The 20,602-nt window shown below is 56.8% G+C and overlaps 1 protein-coding gene and 1 long non-coding RNA gene across 10 annotated transcripts in view; one reads left to right on the plus strand and one right to left on the minus strand.

The window, feature by feature from the left end:
* The window catches only part of LOC147912871 (uncharacterized), a 214,153-nt gene that overhangs the window by 4,637 nt on the left and 188,914 nt on the right, over window positions 1-20,602 (plus strand). For all 7 annotated transcript variants that reach the window (XR_015549498.1, XR_015549501.1, XR_015549500.1 and 4 more), the window contains exons 2-3: window positions 13,450-13,507; window positions 14,429-14,626. This is a non-coding gene — a long non-coding RNA (uncharacterized LOC147912871). The remainder of the gene's footprint in view (window positions 1-13,449; window positions 13,508-14,428; window positions 14,627-20,602) is intronic.
* Window positions 96-19,372, minus strand: LIPE (lipase E, hormone sensitive type). 3 transcript variants are annotated; one of them, XM_087421688.1, is made up of 11 exons: window positions 18,374-19,372; window positions 16,221-16,224; window positions 8,450-8,985; window positions 6,159-6,249; window positions 5,898-6,043; window positions 5,504-5,689; window positions 5,037-5,331; window positions 3,967-4,194; window positions 3,538-3,714; window positions 954-1,375; window positions 96-530 (listed from the first exon to the last, which is right to left on the minus strand). In XM_087421688.1, exons 1-11 carry the CDS (start codon window positions 19,370-19,372, stop codon window positions 312-314), a joined length of 3,303 nt encoding a protein of 1,100 aa, XP_087277814.1. In that variant the 3' UTR covers window positions 96-311. The 3 variants fall into 3 exon arrangements, with proteins under 3 accessions (XP_087277814.1, XP_087277813.1, XP_014650689.2); XM_087421687.1 differs by lacking the exons at window positions 16,221-16,224; window positions 18,374-19,372 and adding an exon at window positions 16,840-17,055 and having other exon boundaries at window positions 102-530; XM_014795203.2 differs by lacking the exons at window positions 16,221-16,224; window positions 18,374-19,372 and adding an exon at window positions 16,356-16,518 and having other exon boundaries at window positions 103-530.

Below are 20,602 nucleotides of genomic sequence, written 5' to 3' on the forward strand. Positions count from 1 at the left end.
TCCAGCCCTCTCGGAGGCTGGTTTGTGTGCGTCCCTCCCAGCCCCCCACCCCCAGGCCCAGGTCTCAGCTTTTGGCCCCCACCCCGCCCCTCTTTGCCATCCTCCGACTTAAGGCACAGCCCGCCCCCTCCCGCCCGACCCGAGGGAGGGGCCAGATAGGCCAGAAGCTCCTGGCAGGGGTCCCCGCCGCCAATCCTGCCGCCAATCCTAGAGCGCATTCACCACTGAGACCTGCGCAGATGGGAACGAGAGGCTTTTAGTGTCGCCCACCGCAACCCTCATCTCCCCGCGGCCCGGCTCCTGCTGGCGGCTCAGACCTGCGGCCTTGCGGGGCCGGGAGGAGTGAGGATGAGGCGGATGCGCTCCACGCACAGCGCCGCCGCCTGCCGCGTCTCCTGGCACAGCGCCGCCAGGCTCAGGAAGCCGTGCGGCAGGTCCTCCACCACGCGCAGCGTCACGGGCTGGCCCAGGCTGCGCAGCCGCCGCGCGAACATGACCGAGTCGTCCAGCATGGGGTCCAGAGCGCATGCCTGCGGGACGCGGGGGGGTGGGGCACGGGGTAGATAAACGAAGGGAAGGGGAAACACATGGACATGGGGGTGGATAGAGGCAGGAGACATTGGGGGGGGGGAGTTGGAGAATGAGTTTAACTGGGCTCCCTGACCTTTACACAGCTTCTCCCTTCCCCCAGAGACCCACCGTCTCTCCTTTCCCCTTCCCTGACTCTCCAAGCCCAGCGGCTGCCCCACTGCCACTTGCTGCTCAACAAGATTGCAAAAGAAAATGGCAGCTCTGACTCCCTTCCGTCCTCCCGTTGCCAGGCATTCCCTCCTGGTGGCACACGTCTCCCTGGGCTTCCTACCTTTCCCCCTCCTGGGAGGTTTCTTCCCCAGGTGCACCTGAACCCCACCCGCCCACTCCTCGCGGGTGTAGTGTCCTTGTCTGGCACTCACCACGATGTGCACGGGTGGCAGGCTCTGCAGCATGCCGTCAGGTGCCAGCAGCGGTGACATGAAGGGGTTCTTGGCGATGGGTGACGAGTAGAGGGGCATCCGTGTTGCGCCCTGGCTGGAGCGCCTTGGGTGGAAACCCTCAGGGAAAGCGGCCCCGACGCCCCGACTTCTGTCCTTGGTGCTCATCTCATCTCGGGCCTTAGCCTCTTCTGGTGCATCCTCTGACTGAAGTAAGAAGTTGACATCCGACGGTGTGGAGGGGCCAAGTGTCTCTGCTGACAGTGATAGATCGGGGGTTTCCGATGTCTCAGAGCTGCTCTTTAGGCTCAGGTCATGCAGTGTCAGGCTCTTGAGGGAGTCTGTGCCTACTGGGCCCTCCGGCTGGGCCAGTGCTGCTTCAGACACGCTGCGCCGCATTGGCTCTGTAAAACGAACAGGGTCAGGAAGCTGGTCTGGGCCAGATACGCTTGGCCCTGTTGGTTGGGTGTGTGGGTGGCTGCTGTGTAGGTGGCTGGCAGGGAAGGTCATGGGAAGGGCAGTGGCCTCTGGAGGAGGAGCTGCATCCTAGGGCTGTGGAGGCCTAGAGTCTTCCCCCAGACTCCTTCCTTGGGAATGGGTGGGGAGCTCCAGGAGCCCCAGGCTGTAGCTCTAAGGGGAGGTAGAAGGAGTCACCTGGTCTTATAGGTGAAGCTGTGTCCTAGTGGAGGGGTGTGTGTGTGTGACTGGGAAGGTTAAGTGCAAGTCATTTTACCTCTGGGAGCCTCAGTTTCCTCCTCTGTACAAAGGGGATAAAAATAGTCCTTAACCTCACAGGAGGTGGTGAGGACTCAGTGGGATAATATGGGATTAGGCACTGCTATCCCCGGGGAGGTCATAATATATCAGAATTAATGTTTTATTACCAGGCCTGTGCCCTGTTCTAGCCGCCTCCCTGGCCCCAGCATGAGACCTGGCCAACTTGTTATGGTCACTTGACACAGAAGGTATGAATGGATCAAAGTGGGGTAGTGAGCACGCCCACATGGCTTGAAAGGAGGCTCTGTTCACAGGGTGCTAAAAAGAGTCTTGGGGGATATATTAGATTCCCAGGAACCCTACACCTGTAGCCACACAGATCTGCTCTCAAAATTTCCTTTGTGTTCTTCAGTTTTATCCCTTCCCTTTGAGTGACCAGACAAGCAAGTACTCAAATGATGCTAAAGATGCATGTCTGGCCTGCCTGGTGTGCCCACTTTGGCCTCAGCACCACTAATTTTATTGGACCCACGCTGCTTACCACTAGGGCTAGGACCACACATTTTTAGTTTTTTCACTTATCTTTATAAATCCATGAAAGCAAAATGCAAGATGATATCAGTAGAACTGCATAAGTGCACCGTGACCTGGAGGGTCACTGGGACAGAACTGTTGACTAGAGTCACAGGGCACAGCCTGTCAGGGGTGGCAGAATCTTCCAAGAGCACCTACTGTGTGCCAGGTATTGTACTGGGTGCTTCACACAAAGAGGTGCATGCAGTCCTTACAACATCCTTATGAGGCTGGTTCTCTTACTGTACCCATTTCACAGAGCAGCAAAGCAAGGCTCACAGATACCGTTACTTGCCCACATCACCCAGTAATCAGTGAGTACTTAGTGCCATAAAGAGCCAGACTGATGTGTGTGCCCCTAGGGGCTGCCCTTATCACCTTATCCAACCAGGAAAACCCCAGTGCTCAATGGTCCACCTGCCTAAAATTCAAATCCCTTTTAATTGTTTTTGTGTGTATTTATCTGTATCTAATTGAATATCCTAAAATTAAAAACTTAATTTAAAATAAAACACATCCAATTGGAATAATTTTCTGAATAACAGGAACTGCATTTACTTTTGAACATGCAATTCCTATTACTTAGGAAATAATGTTGATTTGCTAGAGATGGAAAGTTGGTTGAAATGTTAAAAAATGGTGGGGGGAAAAATGAATCCCTGGATGGAAGTGATTTTCAGTTGCCTGAGGGTCCTGCCACCCACCCAAGGCTGGGAATCTCCTCCACTTTACGAGGTCTGTCTAGTCTGCTGGTCTCCCCACCATAGGCTTGAAGGCCAGCCCCTGGAGGGGGACATTACCCCCATGGGCCTCAGTTAAAAGTCTGGAAAGATTCTAGGAGGGCTGGACTCCCACCTGAGGGCCCAAGCGATTTGGGTGGCATTCCCGGGGCCTGAGAATCAGCATACGTGGCAGGCCTTCTGAGTCATTCCTCAGAGTGCATTTCTGGGAGAGGCTGTTTGGAAAGCTAAATCCTAAAATTCCTGCGACTCCGGGATAATCTGGGGGACCTTCCCGACTCCAGGAAGTCCTGAAGTTTCTGGATGTGGACTGTGGTGGCAACAGGAAGTCCTGGAGTTTCCTGATGTGGACTGTGGTGGCAAATCAAGCCTTTGTGGTAGGGACCAGGGATAGATACGGGGCAGAACCAGGAAGGTGATTTCTGCTTCCCTGGGTGCCCAGGGCACAGCCCCTTTCTTCCCCCAGGACTTCTGGTGTGTCAGGCTGTCCCTCCTGGCCACCCTGGATGGGTGTGTGAGGGGAGGGCTTCACTCACCTGCCATGGGGACCGAGTTGGTGTGGGACTTGTGCCTGCTCAGCTCTAGGAACGAGTTGAGCCACGAGGAGGCACCCAGGCGGAGGTCTCGGAAGAGCAGGGCTGTGTCCCGCCGCACCAGCCCCATCATGCCCAGCGCCTTCTGGTCCGAGTCAGAGTGGTCCTCTGTCTCCCCACCTGTGGAGTGTATGTAGGGGGCTGAATTGGTCTCTTGTCTTTCTGGGCCCCTTTTCAACACCCAGAACTTCAGGCATCTGTGCCCCAGGGACCCAAGAATATCTGATCGCTTCAGTGGGAACAGGGAATTTCAGATTCCTCTCCTCAACCGCTCCTCCCTCAGACCCAGGAGCCTGGGCTGTAGCCCTTGTCCCTGCAGGACCCAGGCATCCAAGCACCCCCAGGCACCAGCTCTGTGGGTGTGGCCCTTACCAGCATAGGCGCTGACACACTTGGAGAGCACGCTGAGGGGCAGCAGGGGGTCCATGAGGCTCAGAAGGCGGGAGGGAGAGGCGGTAGACTGCAGCATTGTGGCTGGGTAGGCTGCCATGATGCCATCTGGCACCCGCACCCCATAGGCTGCTGCCCGAAGGGAGACGGTGAAGCAGAGGTTCCCGCCTGCACTGTCCCCTGCGAGGCATATCCGCTCACCTGTTGAGCCTGGTTTGGAGGGGGGCTTGGTCACACTTGGCAGGGAGGATCTTGAGCTCTAGGTCAGGAGCCCTGGGCTCTCAGAGGTGGGGCATGGGGGCCCCAAGGCCAAGGTCTAGGCAACTGCAATTTTAGAGACTGGTAAACTGAGGCAGGGATTTGGACCCATTTGGAGAACAGTGGTCAGAGGATCAGGCTGACTTAGGACATGGAGAGGCCTGGAGATCAGGAAGCTCTGGGGAATCTTGGGAGGCTGGAGGTCAGAAGCAAGGAGGATGGGTGGTGGGAAAGGAGAGACCAAGGGCCCATTTCAGGACGGAGGAGCATCTGAGGCCAGGAGATTGAAGGCCAGGGATCAGGCTGACAGCACAGAAGGGCCACATGCCCTGTGACCTGGGGCGTGGCCCCACCCTGTTCTGTGCCTCCCAAGATGCTGGAAGTGGGAGGTCAGAGGAGCTGGAAGAATGGGCTGGAGCTGGGCCAGCGCAGGACAGCAGGGAGTGGAGAAACAGGAGGTGGAAAGAAAAGGTCAGAGGAGATGGAGAGGTGGAGGGGATGGAGCATCGGGGCTAAAGTGGGGGAGCAGGAGGCAGGAGGAAGTGGTTGAGATGGAATGTCTGGTGAGCAGTGGGGCAACAGGGGGGAAAACACTTAGGCGGAGGTGGAGGAGTGGGGGGGGTGGGGCAAACAGGCTGCAGAGGGCTGGGTGGTAGGAGATAGAAGGGGAGGCTGCAGTGAGAGACTTGAGTCTTGAGCCACTGGATGGCTCACTCTCCCTGCAGTACAGGGTGGGGGCTGAAGCAGCTGAGGCAGGGAGGGGGAGTGGCTGGCAGCGAGGGGCTGGGGCTCACCGAGGAGGGCACAGTGCTTGACGGCCCAGCAGTAGGCGTAGAAGCACTCCTCCAGCGCACGGGGGAAGGGGGCCTCTGGGGCCAGGGAGTAGTCGATGGAGAGGATGGGGGCACCCAGCTCCTGGGCCCAGCTCTTGAGGTAGGGCTCATGGGATTTGGAGGTCTGGGCCACGAAGCCGCCGCCGTGGATGTGCACCACTAGGGACCGGGAGCGGGGCGCCTGCTGGGGTCGTGGCCGCAGCTCCAGGCTCCGCGGGCCCTCGGACTTCGCCAGACTGCTGAGCTCCCCACTGTCCTGGGGGGTGAGGGAGAAGGAGGCGGGTGAGGCTGGGACGGCCTCCATGAGTCTCACCCCACCCAGCAGATGTGCTTAGAGAGAGAAGAGGCAGGGCCAGTGTGCACAGTGAGGCAGGAGGGCGTTTGGGCATGGGTCCTGGGGAGGGGGCTGTCAGTGCTCCTCGCCCTACCTGTCCTTCACGCAGGTCATAAGAGATGAGCCTGACGAGGACTGGCCCGGGGCCTGTGTGGGCCAAGGCGGGTGAGATGGTGACCGTGAGTTTGGGGTCACTGGTCAGCGGCATTTCAAAGGCCTCTGGTGGCAGGCTGAGCAGGCGGCTTACCCTCACGGTGACCGATGCCATGTTTGCTAGCGACTGGGGGGAGGGAACAGAAGGGGTGCTGGGGAGGGGCTGCTTATAGGGGTTCCCCTCACACCTCCCCTTAGACCCCCAGTCTTTTCCCTCATGTGCTATCTCTGGGCCTGGAGCCCTGCAGAGACCTGAAGTGGCCTGGGATGGGTCTCTGGTCCTCAGTATCCCCATCTTGTAACAGGGTGGGGCCCTCATTGGGCACCATGCTCACCGATAGCACCTCAATCTCGGTGATATTCCAGAAGGCTTTCCAGAAGTGCACATCCAAGTTCTGTGTGATCCGCTCAAACTCGGCCCCACGCAGCTCTGGGTCGATGGCGAAGCGGCCACTGGTGAAGAGGGAGCTGGCGGTCACACCTGGGGGGTGGGGAGAAGTGTCAGGGAGCCCAGTGGGTGAGGCTGCCAGGGCAGGGGTGGGCAGGAGGGACAGGAGGGGAGGTGAGACTGCTGGCAGGGCCCGGCCAGGACTCACTGAGGCCCGTCTCGTTGCGTTTGTAGTGCTCCCCGAAGGACACCAGCCCGATGGAGATGGTCTGCAGGAATGGCCGGATGGCGGGCGTGAACTGTGGAGAGATGCCGCTGCGTCACCCACTGTCCAGGAGAGGGAGTGGGGGCCGGCAGGAGTGAGGGGCAGAGATATGGGGGGAGACGCAGTCATTCAGCAAACACTTAGTGAGCTCCTACTGTATGCCAGGCACTGCCCTAGGCACCTTCGTGGAGCTGATGTTGTCGAAGGGAAGACAGACAATAAGGAAATAAAGATATACTATATAATGTCAAGTAATGATTAATGCTTTGAAAAGATAATAGGTGGAGGGGACACAGAGCGATGACGAGGGGTCAGGCTACTCAGACAGGTGGGGACTTGAGGAGGGATCCAAATGAAGCGAGGGAAGGCCGTTCCCTGCAGAGGACACGGCAAGTACAAAGGCTGTGAGGCGGCTCGGTGCTTGGCGTGGAGAAGGAAAGCTAGGGGCCAGTGTGGCCGGGGCAGAGTCAGTGGGGGAGAAGGGCAGGGGGTGAGGTCAGAAGCAAAGGGGGCTCACACAGGGCCTGAGGAATTTGGGTTTATTCCAGATGTGGGGTGGAGCCACTGGAGGGTTGTGAGCTGGGTGTAAGATGACGCAGGGATTTCCTGAAAGTCAGCGAGGACAGAGATGAGGTGAGGCAGGCAGTGGGGACCAGTTAGGGGCAGCAGGAAGATAGGCCAGGGAGATGGTCAGAGATAGACAGGGCCAGAGACCTTGAGGCAGAAAGACAGTCAAATGGGGAGACACAGCATCTGAGAGAAGAGCTGGGCAGCTAAGAAAAGACAATGAGGAGACAAGAGAAAAAAAGCCACAGGAGGCTGGGCAAGGGGCCAGGAGCGTTCTTCTGTTCATTCAACAAATACTGGCATAGGTCCTGCTGCGTGCTAGGCACTGGGTGGGAGCAGGAGCTGAGCGAGACCCAGACAGGAGCCTGTGCTCTCCTGGGGCTGACATTTTACAGGGGGAGGCTGTCCTGCAACATAGCACAGCTGCGTTCTCACAGAGTAGCTGTCAGGCATGGCCCTGCCCCTGGCCGGGGGCCCAGTGGGCCAGAGAGCACAGGGGTGCCTGGCCATTGTGACTGGGGTGTTGGCTCTGGCAGCCCTGGAATCTCTCTCCTGTGACTCCAAGGTCATGGCCAGGACACAGGGAGGAGCCAACTGGTTCAGCTGGGCTGATCAATATTTGTGGGTTTAGCTTAGGTGAAGGGAAATTCCCAGGAACACCCAGGCTGGGTTGGTGAAGTATGGAAAGGTGAGGTGGGATGGAGGCTGAGAGGCTGCCAAACTCAGCTATCACTGAGGTGGGGGAGGCCCAGAGAGGGTCTAAAGGATTACTGGGCCACACAGCTCCAGCTACTCCTGCTGGGGTTCCCTGATGTGGCTGGGGACTGGAGGACCCAGCACACACCCCAGACAGAGGCAAGTTAGGCCTCTGCTCTGAGTCTGGTGCATCAAGGGCCTTCCAATTCTCTGAGTGCCCAAACTACTTTTCCTATGAGTTTGAAGTCCTCTGGGCTGTCTTGCTCTTGGTGCTGAGATGAGCTGTGTTTCCCTGAGGCTGGTTTGGGGTGGGCAGAGGATAGGAGAAAGCCTGCAGCTGGGGGTCAGGGCCCTTGTTCATGGAATAGGGGGACCGTGACTAGGTTTTCCTCACTGTCACCAACTCAGATGTGCTCCTTGGCCCTCCCTACAGCCTGAAGATTCTGATTCTACAGCTCCTTAGGTGAGTCAAAAAGCCCAGGCAGACCTGGGTCCAGTCCCGCAGCTGTGGGCCCCTTCGCCTTGAACCTCTATAAAATGGGGCTAGCACCCTGCCTCCCAGGCCTCCAGTGGGATGACGAAATGGGGTGTGCTCTTACCAACAGGCCTTTGAGAACAATAATGACTACCCTCCTAGGGTCTCAAACTCAAATGACTTCAGAGGCCAGACAGCTCACATAAAAAAGTGAATGAATCTCCTGAGTGTAGGATGATAGAAAGTAGTGGGGACTTGTGCAAAAAGCTGTGCAAGGTAAAGCTTTCTTACTACACGGTAGATTTGGCCTGGGGGCCACAAGTCTGAGACCCCAGTGTAGCTGTCTGAGCTCCAGAGAGCTTCCCCTTTCTAATTCTGCAGTTTTCTGAATCCAATAATACTGACCATTGTGGTTATTCTACTATACTATTGCGCCAGGTTAGGGGCCACCAGGCGCCTTTACCATGGGCCCAGAGGGGCAGGGCAGGGGGCTCACCTGGAAGCCCAAGCAGCGGCCATAGAAGCAGCCCTTGTGCAGTGTGACGTACTCACGCAGGAAGTCTGCGATGAGCCCTTCATCACCCTCAAAGAAGAGCCTCCCGGGCTGGTTGGTGGTCAGGAGGCGCTGGGCATAGTAGGCCAGAGCACGGAGCTGGGTGAGGGCGGCCAGATAGGCCTCGAGTTCTGCCAGGTTGTGGCTGGTGCGGAAGAAGATGCTGCGGCGGTTGGAGGCCACGTAGCGCGATTTGTGCAGCAGGTGCGCCAGGCAGCAGCGGGCTGTGTGCACCAGGCTGCGGTACCCATTGGCCGGCGTCTCTGCATCCAGGTCAAAGAGGTGTGCCACGCTCAGCAGGCGGCCCAGGGTGGGCTCCAGCCCCAGCGCCTGCTCCCGAACACCGGCAAAGACACCTGACAGCCGCCGTGCTGTCTCCCCAGGGCCTTGGCTCGAGAAGAAGGCCAGGTTGTCCTCTGCCAGAGTCACCAGCGACTGTGTCATCGTGTGCAGGTCCATGGTGTGTGTGAGCTGCGAGGCTGCAGGCAGGTGGGGAGGAGGCCTATTAGGCAGGGCTGGATCACCCCTTGCTCAGCTGGGGCCCTCGAGTCCAGGAGTCCAGGCTCTGCCCACCTCCTCCCTCAGACCCAGGTGTCAGACCCAAGGGTGGAGTCTAGGGCCCATCCCCTTCCTTCCTTAGGACCCACAAGTCCAGGTACCCAGACCCTTTCTCCCTCCTCAAGAGCTAAGGGTTCAATCCCTCAGCTCCCTCCTTCCTCAGACCTAGGAATCCAGGCCCCCAGACCCCTCTTCTTCAGGCTCCAGGAATCCTTACTCTCTCTTATTTGGGACTTTTATTGGCTCCCCAGCTCCAGTATTGCTCCTACAACCCAGGAGTCTACCGACCCGTTTCTTCCTTCAGGGACCCAAGAGATCACGCGTCCGTCTCCATTTACTCCCCTGGGGCCCAGGACTCCTTTTCCTAGGTTCTGGGAAGTCTGCACCCCCAGCTGGTCCCCTCTCTCAGGACCCAGGAGTTCAGGCTCCCTTCCACCTCCTCTCAGGCCCAGGTATCGCCCACAGGCCCTTCCCCTCCACCACTATTTGGAGAGTTCAGCCCTCAGCCCATCCATTCCCATCTACCTGGTGATGTCCCAGGACCCTGATCCCAAGCTCAATTCCTGAACCCAGGAGATCATAATTCTAGCCTTACTTAAAACTGAGGAGTCACTCCTGCCTCCCTCCTGGTCCCTCATGTCTGGCTGTGGAATCCCCTCCAAACTCCAGCTCCCTCCCTGTTCCTCTGAGGGGTCCCCAAAACTTGGTCCCACTCCTCCTCTAGCGGGGTCCCCTGGCCTTCAGGCCTGTCCACTTGGCTCAGATTGCACGAGCCAGCCCTGCTCCCCTGCCTGCAACAGCAGCACTTGTTGCTGCCATTAACCTTGAGCTCACTCTGTGCCAGACCCTGTGCTAAGAGCTGTCTGTGCATTTGCTCATTCAATCCTTACTAACCCTCTGAGACCCAGGCTGCCTCGGTTTAAGTTTCAGCTATTACTGGTAGCATCCTTATTTCACAAGAGAGGAAACTGAGGTGCAGTGTTAAGTAAGGTGCTGAAGGTTGCATTGAAAGTGCAGAGCAGAATTCAAACCCAAATCTCTCGGTCCAGAGCTGTTGCTTACGGTGGTCTCTCTCCCAGGGCTCTGGAGGCTGGGCCTCTAGCTCTGGCCTTCAAAAACTTGCCCTGGACTAAGACTGACTCCCCACACTTGAGGATCCCCTGTGAGCTTCACTCTGGGTACCCTGTCCTGTCACCCAGGTCTTGGAAAAGCTGCCCTTGTCCCCCTTGGTGGGGATGCTGCCCTCTGCTCCAGAGACTCTTCCTTCCTGAAGCCCACCTAGCACTTTGCCTGGGTCCTGGGTTGATGGCCCCCTGATCCCCCAGAAGAAGGTGTCCCCTCTTCCTTCCAGGCTCTGGGGTTTGGCAGCAGCCATTCCTGTCTCTCAGCTGGCCATGCACTCACCCCTCCCAGGCCTCTTCGGAGCTCCCCTGGGCTGGGACTGCAGACTGTGGCTAGTGCCAGTAGCAGCCTGAGGCATAAACCCAGGGAGGGGCCCAGCCTGCCCAGGGTGTGGCCACCCGCTTCAGCTCCCATCCAGAAAGGACAGTGAGAATCACATGCTGTAAACAGCTAACGGAGCCCAACTCCCTGCCCCCTTTGCCTGCAGCCAGCCCCAGCTCAACTGGGAGTCCTTGTCCAGGCTCCTCTACCTTAGAATCCAGCAGTCTGGACCCCCAGCCCCCTTCTCCTTTGGACCCAAGAGTCTGGACCCCCAACCCCTCCTCCTTCAGACCCAGGAGTCCAGGACCCAGCCCCTCCTCCCTCAGATCCAGGAGTCCAGGTCCCAGCCCCTCCTCCCTCAGACCCAGGAGTCCAGGCGCCCAGCCCCTCCTCCCTCAGACCCAGGAGTCCAGGCCCCCAGCCCCTCCCCCCTCAGACCCAGTCGGGGCCCCCAGCCCCCTCCTCCCTCAGACCCAGGAGTCCAGGCCCTCAGCCCCTCCTCCCTCAGACCCAGGAGTCCAGGATCCAGCCCCTCCCCGCTCAGACCCAGTTGGGGCCCCCAGCACCCTCCTCCCTCAGACCCAGGAGTTGGGGCCCCCAGCCCCCTCCTCCCTCAGACCCAGGAGTCCGGGCCCCCAGCCCCTTCTTCCCTCAGACCCAGGAGTCTGGGCCCCCAGCCCCCTCTTCCCTCAGACCCAGGAGTACGGGCCCCAACCCCCTCCTCCTTTAGGACTCAGAAGTCTCAGTCCCAGTTCTGAACAAACTGTCCCCTCTCACCCAGCCAGGCTGCCCTCCCTCTCTCCCCAGGGTGGATTGAGGGAGCAAAGGCCTAGTGATCTCCATTCCCACCCCCTCAGACTGGCCCTGGCACAGCCAGCCCAGCTGTTAGGGGGAGAGAGAGGGTAGCCAGGCCTGCTCCTGGGAGGACAAAAGCCGATTAAGGACAGTGCCAAGCTCGACTAGGGCCTGAGCCACAGGTCCTACTTCTCAGACTGGGCATCTGGTACCTGCCACTTACCCTTAACAGCCCATCCTGCTATGACTGTCATCCCTACCTCACATATGGGGAAACTGAGGCTCAGAAAGACACTTCCTCTATGTTAATGCATGTGCTCCTTGCCTGGCCAGCTCTTTCTCACCCTTCAGGCCTCAGCTTGTCACCTCCTTGAAGAGACATTACCTAACTGTTCCTCCCCATCTAAGATATGCTCCCCATCTTTATTTTCTGCCATCATACTTAGTACTTCTTCTTCCTAGAATTTTACACATTTGCAGTTATACATTTGTTTGTTTACGTGTTTGTTGTTTGTCTCCCCCTGGGGGAGGAACCAGGGTTCATGGAGCTATGAAGCTTATATGGTGTGGAGGTCCGGCTCTTTAGGAAAAAGAATATAGAATCACAAATACAAAATTAGGTACAGGCCCTTGGAAGGGGCCTGTGTAAATGAGAGGCCCTGAGGCCTCAGTGTCATTTGCTTGGCCGTAGGTGAATCCTCCTCATCTCTCCCCCTTGAATGTCATCCCCACGACGGCAGGGGGTGGCCCCAGGGCCCATCCTGGGGCCTAACACAGAGTAGGTCCTCAGCAAATATTTGAAGAAGGAAGGAAAGATTGAAGAGTCAGAGTGTGGGCAGAAGCAGGTAGATGGGGGCGTGGGAGAGGACTACCCCTCCTCAGGGCAGATAGACAGATGGACAGACAGAGGCCTCCGGAGGCAGCTCTAAGTGGCTGTGACAATGGAACACTGGCCCAAGCCACTCTCCAGGTGGTCCTGGATGAGTGTGGTTTCCTTATCTGGTAACTGCACTTGGCCATCCTGCCCAGGGAGGGTGGGAGATGTGCTTTGTAAGCAGGACTCCATGGACAGCACTTTCTGCAGGCAGTTTGCTTTGTGGTTCTCATTGGCCTCCCTGGGATGTGTATTGGGTCATTTTTCTCTGTGGCAAGTATCACCGTCTAACACACCATTTAACAATTTACTATTTGTGGTGTTTGCTCTGTCTCTCTCAAGAGATTATAGGCTTGCTGAGGGCAGGGGCTTTGTTTTATTCACTGCTGTTCCCCCAGCCCTTGCACAGTGCCTGGTGCATGGCCAGTGCGTGGTATTTATTGCATGATGGACTGTGGTTTCCCACTTTATAAAGCCACTGTCATTTACTTCCCCTCTGTGGGGTAGGGATCTTTACTGAAGATGAGGACAGAGGAGACTTGGACAGAACAAGTGACTTGCACAAAGTGGTGGGGAAGGGGCTGGATCCCAGGCCCTCATGACTCTAAGGTCCTGTCCTTTGCCCTGTTCCAGGCGGCTCCCTCGGGGCTGGGCTGGCTGGAGCCAGGAGGAAGGGATAGTGAAGTTGCCAGAAGCTTGCCAAGAATTCCAGGCAGAGGGCACTGGGGCAGGGGCAGGCCCACAGGGCCATTAGCGAGGACTGGGGCAGAGGTAGGGCTGAGGGGTCCTGCCGCCTGGCCGCCAGCCCTTTGCCCTAAAGAGCCACTGGGCAGCTGGACTCTGCCTGGATTTTGGCCTCTGGGGACTAAGCAAGGGTGAGAAGGGCGGTGGGGAAGGAAGTGGCGGTGAGGATGGAGGAAGGGCCCATGTGGGGTCTGGGAGGGGCAAGGGCTTCTGAAGGGGAGAGGCCTTGGGGGGGCGGATGTAGGAAGGGGGCTTGCAAGTGTAGCCCGCTCCCTGAGTGTGTGCATAAAAGAGCAAACACTGCTCTAATGGCTGCTGGGTGCCAGGCACTGTTCTCCTTACGTGCTTCACATGTCCCCACAACCCATGAGGTAGGGACCATTATCACCCCTTTTGGCAGAATAGTAAACTGAGACGCAGAGATGACATGACCGCTCAGGGTCACAGAGCTAGCAAGGATGGCACTGCTTGTCTCTGCTGTGTTTCTGTGTGTATCTGAGTGTTGTTCCTCCTTTCTGTCATGTTTCAGCCTCGTGCTTCCTGAGTGGTCAGATGTGAGTGTGTCTTTGAGATTCACACCGATGTAGGTATGTGTCATGTCTAGTGTTTGTCTCGGCCTGTGTTTGTGGGTGGGTGTGCCGACATTTTTTCCCAGTCTGTGTGTTTTTATGTTTCTCAGTATGTCTGAAGGCATGTTTGTATGCATGTGTCATAGCCTGTGTGTTTCTCAGCCTGTGTGTATATCCGTGTCTCTGTTTCTCTCTGCCCATGAAATTGTGTGGCCGTGTGTTTGTATGAGTATGGACGTATACACTCATATTTGCGTGTACCCCTGGTCCTTGTGTGTGTGCTTGTGTGTGTATGTGTGTGCCTGTGTGTGTGGTGTAAGCATCTCTCCCCATTTGCTCAAGCCGGAACTCTGGGCATCAACCTGGCCACCTCCCATCTGCATCCAATCCGTCACGAAGTCCTGTCCACTCTGCCCCTAGGAACCTCTGGAACCTGGCTCTTCTCCCCACCCCGAACACCCCCTCCTCTGGATGACTGTAACAACTGTATGTCTCTGATTTTGCTCCCTTTAATCTCTTCTCCACATAGCAGCCAGAGGATCTTTGTAAAACATAAATCTGGTCATACACTCCCAACCCTTCAACACCCCACCCTTGCTCTCAGGATAAAGCCCCAAATCCTGGACATGGCCTCCCAAGCCAGGTACCTTCTGGGCTTCTTGCCCGCCCAGCCTCCTCTCTTCCTCTCCTCCCTCCCTGAGCTATTTTGGAGCCATAATGTGCTGCTTCCTTGGGCCTCAAGGTCTCTGCCCATTCTGTCCCCTTGGCCCTCCCTGCCCCCCTTACCCAGCAGTCAACACTTGCTCATCCTTGGGTCCAATGTCACCTCCTTGGGAAGCCTCCCTCTTACATTTTCCCAGGATTTTCCCTCTTGTATTTATCACAGTTTATAATTATATCTGATTTGTGGGATTATTTGATTAATGTCTGTGTCCACAGCTCAATGTGAGTCTGTCCTCACCACCGAGAGCCCAGGCCTGGCACAAATAAGCATTCAGTGAATGTCTACTGGACAAATCTGTGCAAATAGAGCCTTTTGGGTCCAGAATCAAGGTTGCGGCACACAGCATTTTTGAGTTCACATGCTCCCTACCCTCAGGAGGCTGGGGGTGGCCACTCTCTGCCCTCACTGACCAGGTAAGGAAGCCCAGGTGACTGCTCCCTCAGATCCTCAATGTCGTCATCTGGGAAATGGGGTGATCATAATGACACTAGCATCATCTGGTTACTGGGAAGATCAAACTGATGACTAGGACTGCTCCAGCCAGCCTGGATGCCTTTGGGGCAGGGGCAGGGTCTGAATCAGGAAATGACAGGCGAATCTCCGAATCTCCGAGCTTGGGGGAATGAGCCTTCGTGAGTAGGTGGGCCCATGGGGCTGTGAGTAGGACTGGCTCAGCGCTGTGCGGGGAGCCCTACCCAAGAGGATTCTGACTCCTCATGACAACCCTAAGGGCAGCACAATTATTATTATCCCTGTGTTACAATTCACACATTCCTTCACTTATTAATTCAATAAATATTTGAGTGCCTATGTGCCTGACATACCAGGCTCTGTAAATGTGGGGTAAACAAGGCAGACACAGCCCTGCCCTTAGGGAACTCACTGTCTAATGGGGAGTAATAGTAATAATAATGTCCACCTCGCCTGAGGGCTTGCTGTGCGCCAGCGCCAAATGCACCACACTCATTCAAACCTCACTAGAGCCTACAAGTCAGATATTCGTATAATTATGCCCACTTTATAGCTCCAAAAGTTGAGCCAGGGAAGGAGGGAGCCTGTTGCCCAGTGTACCACAGCTCATAGACTGAAGAAGCAGGTCTCCAATGCCCAAGTTCTTAACCATGGCCCGTAATGCTTCTGGGCACACTGTCCTGCTTGTGAAGCTGTGTGTTGCTGTGTGACAGTGAATGCTCTTGGGCCCCAGTCTTAGCTCCAAGCCTGTCTGAGCCTGCGTGTGGCAGCCTACCCTGGGAGAACGATGAGTTTGGGGTCTCTGGGGCCTGGGGGCTATGTTAGTTTTTTTCCTGCACAGAAACTTCTATAGGTCCTCACTTGGATTGACAAATACTCATAACCCAGCAAGGCCTTAATGCTAGCCCCTGCCTGAGGCTTGCAGCACCTCTCTTGGTCTGTTAGTCTTTCTCCAGCCTGCTGACATCTGCAAATAATGTGACACCCTAGAGAACCCAGGTGAAAGCTATCCCTTCTCCCCAGGGAGGGTGTGGAAGTTCAAAGCTGACCTAGGGCCCCCTAGTCCTAGAAGGAGTAGGAGTTAGGAAGTTAGGCCCCAGGGGAGCGGGGCTGAAGGGGTGGATTGACAACAGTGGATGAAAGGACTGAATGGAGGATGGGAGGAGGGGACTGTGTTGAGCCGTACTGGCCTTCCGGCATCCCGCAATACGGGGCACCCCTTCCTCCTACCTTTCCCTGATTCACCCCTAAACTTCCTCTTGGGGCAAGTTTTAAACCTGTTCCTCATTATCCTCTTAAGAGTGTCAGAGACCTGAAAATCGGCGCTTCAACCATTTCCCACGTGGGAAACACTGAGGGCAGGAGCTGCCCACGGTCACACAGCGAGTACGGAGCCGGCGGGAACGCTGGTGCAGTACACTCGCATTCTGGACACTCCTCCCAAGATGGTACTAGGTCCTCTGGTAGTATCTATGCCTGGGGGGTGGATATTCCGCTTTCATATCACCCGCTTCTCATAATGGATAATCCCCGCACCCCCCTGCTGGGCGGCAATGGGCCAGCCAGGGGCTCCCCCACGTCTCGTGGCAGTGGGTCAGTCCACTCAGTCCCCAGTTCCCCGCAGGATGTCCAAGGTTCCTTGCGGGCTGCTGCTGGGCCCCGCGCGCTCACCTTTGGCCTTGACTTTTCGCCACCGCCGGCGGCTACGGCTCGTGGACCCCTCTTTGGCCCTCTCCGAGGTCGGGGCCTCAGGGGCCCTGGCGGACCCCGTTTCGCCGGCCGACTCCATCAACTCTCCGCGGTGCCCGCGCGAGGGCCAATCCAGCCGCCAGGCCCCGCCCCGAGGGCCAATCCTTGCTACACACCACCGCCGGGCCCCCACAGCACCCAATCCTGGGCTGGCTCCTCTCTGGGTGCCGCCCCCTGAACAATCCTGGCCTCACTCCACCGCCGGGCCCCGCCCCCAACCGCTAGGGCCTACGGCCGGGACCCGCCCCCTCACAGGCATTAAAGGGCCCGCAACCAACAAAAATGCATCTCTGGAGGCGGCGAGAAGCCTTCGGGCAGGACTAGTGGGGAGTGTCGCGGGGATCACCCCAGCAGGGAAACCTAGATGTTCTCACGTGTGGGCAATCAGCCTCGCCTTCCCACTTACCTTCCCACGAAGGGGTTCCCTACAAAGCGACCTGGCCCGCCTGCTGGAAGCTGCTGAGCCTCCGCTTGGGGGCTGGGGGAGGTCCAGGTCCTCAGGCTATTCAAAGCCGGGGCGGGGCGCCAGCACCGGAGGCGTGGCTCTGCCTGCGAGCCGTTGGAGGAGGAAGCCCCGCCTTCTCTGCGCCCCTTGCCTCCTAGTTCTCTTATTGCTCTTTTTCGGGGTTCTTTGCTCTCTCCCTCCCTCCGAGAATGGATGGGAGTGGAAGGAGAAAGCTCGGCGCCTGCGCACTAGCCCCAAGCCGCGGGCTGCCCGAAGGGAAGAGCGGCGGTAGAGGGAGGGGCGCGTGCCTCCGAAAAGGCGGGAAACAGAGGTGGCTCGAGGCTCGCGCATGCGCACACAGTCAATTGCCTCTCGGGCGCCAGAGGCGGCCTGGTCTGCGGCGGCGCTGTGGTGAGGGCGTCCCTTGAGTCTGGGTTCTGGAAGCCTAGAGAAACAGCTCTACGTCGTCAGCGCTGGAAAAAGCAGACCTGGGACCCTCTCTTTCCCTCCTAACCCTCCTCCCGGTCCTCCTAAAGCAGGCGACCAGCCCAGAGAGACACCCGCTCCCGTCTTCTCCTCAGCCCCGAGAGAGATGCCCAGCCCTTCCGGGAGGCACAGGCCTCGGGCGAGACCAGCGTTGCCGGCCTGCGGATCAGCGGCCCTACAGCGCCCGCAGCTTCTGGATTGGGCTGCACTGTTTTCCCTCAGGCCCCTTCAACAGGGACCCCTCATTCCGCGGATGAAACTCGGGCGCCTGCCCTCTGCATGGCGGGGCTTGTGAGTCTAGAGAAGCAGGGTCGGGGCCTGAGCGGAGCTGGAGCTGCACCCCGGGGCCCACTGCCTGCTTCTGAGGAGGAAGGGGGGAGTGCTGGCGGCCCGCGGAGTCTTGGGCCCGTCACCCTCCGCTTCCGCTCCCGCAACTCTCCATCCAGCGCCCACCTTGCCCGGGACTTTGGCGACTCCACAGCCGCTCTCCCAGGCTCCCCTTCCTGAGAACACCCCCAAAGCCATGAGGCCTGGCTGGCCTGGGACTCCCCTGAGGGGGCAGCCTGGCGGGGAGCAAGTGTCTTTCCTGGGAGCTCAGGATTGCACAGTCAGGATGGAACCCCCCGATGGTAAAGGTCCACGTCAGCCTGGTGTTGCTGGGGGCTGTGGCACTGTCTGCCACAGGGCTGTGCTGGGTGGTTTGGGGACGGGTGGATGAATACTGGCAGGAGGGCAGCTTCCCTGGTTTCCTGGCCCCTAGCCCAGAGCCCTTTCCCACTTCTCTGTGATTTCCCCCCGATCCTCCATGGGGGGCAGCCTGGTTCAGGGGAAGATGTCCGACCCTGGCTGGGATCCTGGCTCGCTGCTCCTTAACTGCCCGGCCTCAGGCACGGCCTCCTCTTCTCTAGGCCTCAGCTTCCTCATCCATCAAATGGGGCTGCGGATCTTTGTCTGGCAGGACTGTGGAGGGATCACCTGAGCTAACTGACATACTGGAGGTCCTTAGTACCCCTGACTGAATGAATGACCGTCCCTGGGAGGTTCCCTGTCCCCCAGGCTCAGACTCACCCATGTCCCCATAGTGTCTGTGATTCTGGCTGGGGCTTTTCTTCCCGTGTGCTGATGTCCCACCACGTCCTGACATCACTCCATAACCAGGCTTCCCCTTGAAGGCCAGCTTCATTCCCTGGGCCACTGTCCCACTCCTCATGGCTGGTAAATTGGTCCCTGATGGAGACCCCAAATCTGATTCTGTGTCCAGATCTGAGACCCACTCAAAACATGTCTTCCACTCTGAGGCCGGTTGCTGTGAGGACAGCTGGTGCAGTTCTGATAGAAATCCCCACTTGGTCAAAGATCCCTGCTGGGATTTGGCTCCCTGGGCTGGAGCTGTTTGCTGGGCTGTAGGGTCTGACTGTCCTGGTCTTTCTTGGGATGTAGATTCAATCTGGGCAGGTGGTCCATTTTGGGGTCCAGGTCTAGGCTGGGGTGAAGGTGTTGTTCCAGCTTCTTGTTGAGCTAGAGATGGCTCCCCTGGGCCAGGTCCTGGCTGGGATACAGGTCTCTCTCTGAAGTCTCGTTCCTGTTGACTTCTAGATTTTATTCCTGGCCCAGGTCTCAGCTGTGAGGAAGCTTCCTTTTGAGTGAAGGTCACCCTTTGGGTGGGAGGTGATTGCTGTGGTGCAGGCTCCTGTGGGGCAAGAAATTTCTGCTGCAAAGCATATTTTTGTTGGGTTCTAGGTTCCTGCTGGGATTCACCTTCCTGTTTGACAAGGACCTCCTGCTGAGTGAGGGGTCTTTGCTGTGAAGCAGGCTCCTGTTGGGTATTGGGTCCCTGCTGAGTCTTGGGTGCTGGCTGGGCTGTGGGTGCCTTTTCTGGCCCAGGCTTTGGCTGGGTGATTGGTGTCTGGTGTGTCTCGGGTTCCCAGTCAGGGCTAGATACTGACTTAGCACCTGGCTCCACTGTTGTTATTTCCCTCACAGGAGATGTTGATCTCCCAGGCTTCATCCTTCTGCCCCTGCCCCCACGCCTCCCTTGTCACAGATCCCTCATTGATTCCTCATGATGGCACCTCTCTTTGTGTTCCACTCCTTCCTCTTGACATGCCTGGTCTTCCTTTTTAAGGCAGTTTGCAAGTGGGCCGACCACTGCTGGCCCCCACTCCTGTGCCAAGTGATGCACTTCTGTGCCTCCTGCTGTGGGAAGTGGGAGTAGGAACAGGAGGAGGCTGTGTGCCCAACACTCTCCTACCATAGGGGAGGGGCTTGTCCTCTTGTGTCATAAATAGGGCCCCACCCCACTCGCCACTCAGTTAAAATGTTTTTTCTCCTAAGGCAAGCAGCCCAACTTAGTCCTCTGTTTCATCTGGGATGACAGAAGCCGGATTCTGGATGAGTGTTCCTTTTTTCCCTCCCCTTCTGATGTTTGAGGAAAGGGTCCTAGGGGGAGGCAGTCTCTATACTGTTGTAATAATCTTTTCTTCTTTATTCATTCTTTCAAATGATTGCCAGTTTAATTTCCTTATGTTATTGCTTTGATCATTCCACTCCCACGTTAAAAAAAAAATGACATCCTCCCGTTTTTAGAGCTTGAAGCCCTTTTTAATGGCATTTGAGATCTTCCACACCATCTCTCTAGCCTTGAACTGTGGTTCTGCATATATGTCTTGTGTACTGCATTGGAAACTCACAGAGTACAATGATCATTGACGATGATGATGATGATAATCATAAATACTAAAGGCTTTCTACATGCTAGGAAACTGTGCCAGTTATTGTTTTCTTAAACCTATATTATCTTTAATAAGAACAGGTCTGATTCACTGCTATACCTGCTTTCTTTGCCCACCTAGCTTTTACCCCAGAAAGGTTTGTTGAATGAGTGAAAGAATAAATAGTTGGGCAGTGGAGGGAGAGAAAGTGAGGGTGGTGGTGGGGGCAAGTGTGTGTAGAATCTGGGTAGGGTTAGGAGCGAGCAAGGTGAAGTGGATCATCTGGATTGAGTGTGAGTTGCCAGACCCCATTTGAAAGAAATGATTTGGACTATTTACATTTAAAAATATTTATTGACTTCTGTTTGCTACTTGCCTGGTTGTATTTTAGGTCAGTTGGGACCAGCTAGGAAAGCAGGGTTTCCTGGTTTCTTTCAGATAATTAAGCTTAAGCCTAGGTAAGAGGAGAGCGCAGGAAAACACTGAGGAGAGAAGTCACTAGAGGGAACAATAATCTTGGGGAAAAT

This window comes from Ceratotherium simum, chromosome 33 (genome assembly GCF_057802395.1).
Source record: "Ceratotherium simum simum isolate JZ-2026a chromosome 33, ASM5780239v1, whole genome shotgun sequence".
In the NCBI taxonomy this organism is placed as follows: Eukaryota; Metazoa; Chordata; class Mammalia; order Perissodactyla; family Rhinocerotidae; genus Ceratotherium; species Ceratotherium simum.

Excerpts from the sequence above, each read along its gene's own strand:
- LIPE (XM_087421688.1), bottom strand. The coding sequence starts at position 19,372 with ATGAAGCCTGGGAGATCAACATCTCCTGTGAGGGAAATAACAACAGTG. Across the intron at positions 6,044-6,158 it reads ACGCAACGAGACGGGCCTCA|GTGTGACCGCCAGCTCCCTC; the intron begins GTGAGTCCTGGC and ends CCCACCCCCCAG. Across the intron at positions 3,715-3,966 it reads GTGTGTCAGCGCCTATGCTG|GTGGGGAGACAGAGGACCAC; the intron begins GTAAGGGCCACA and ends TACACTCCACAG.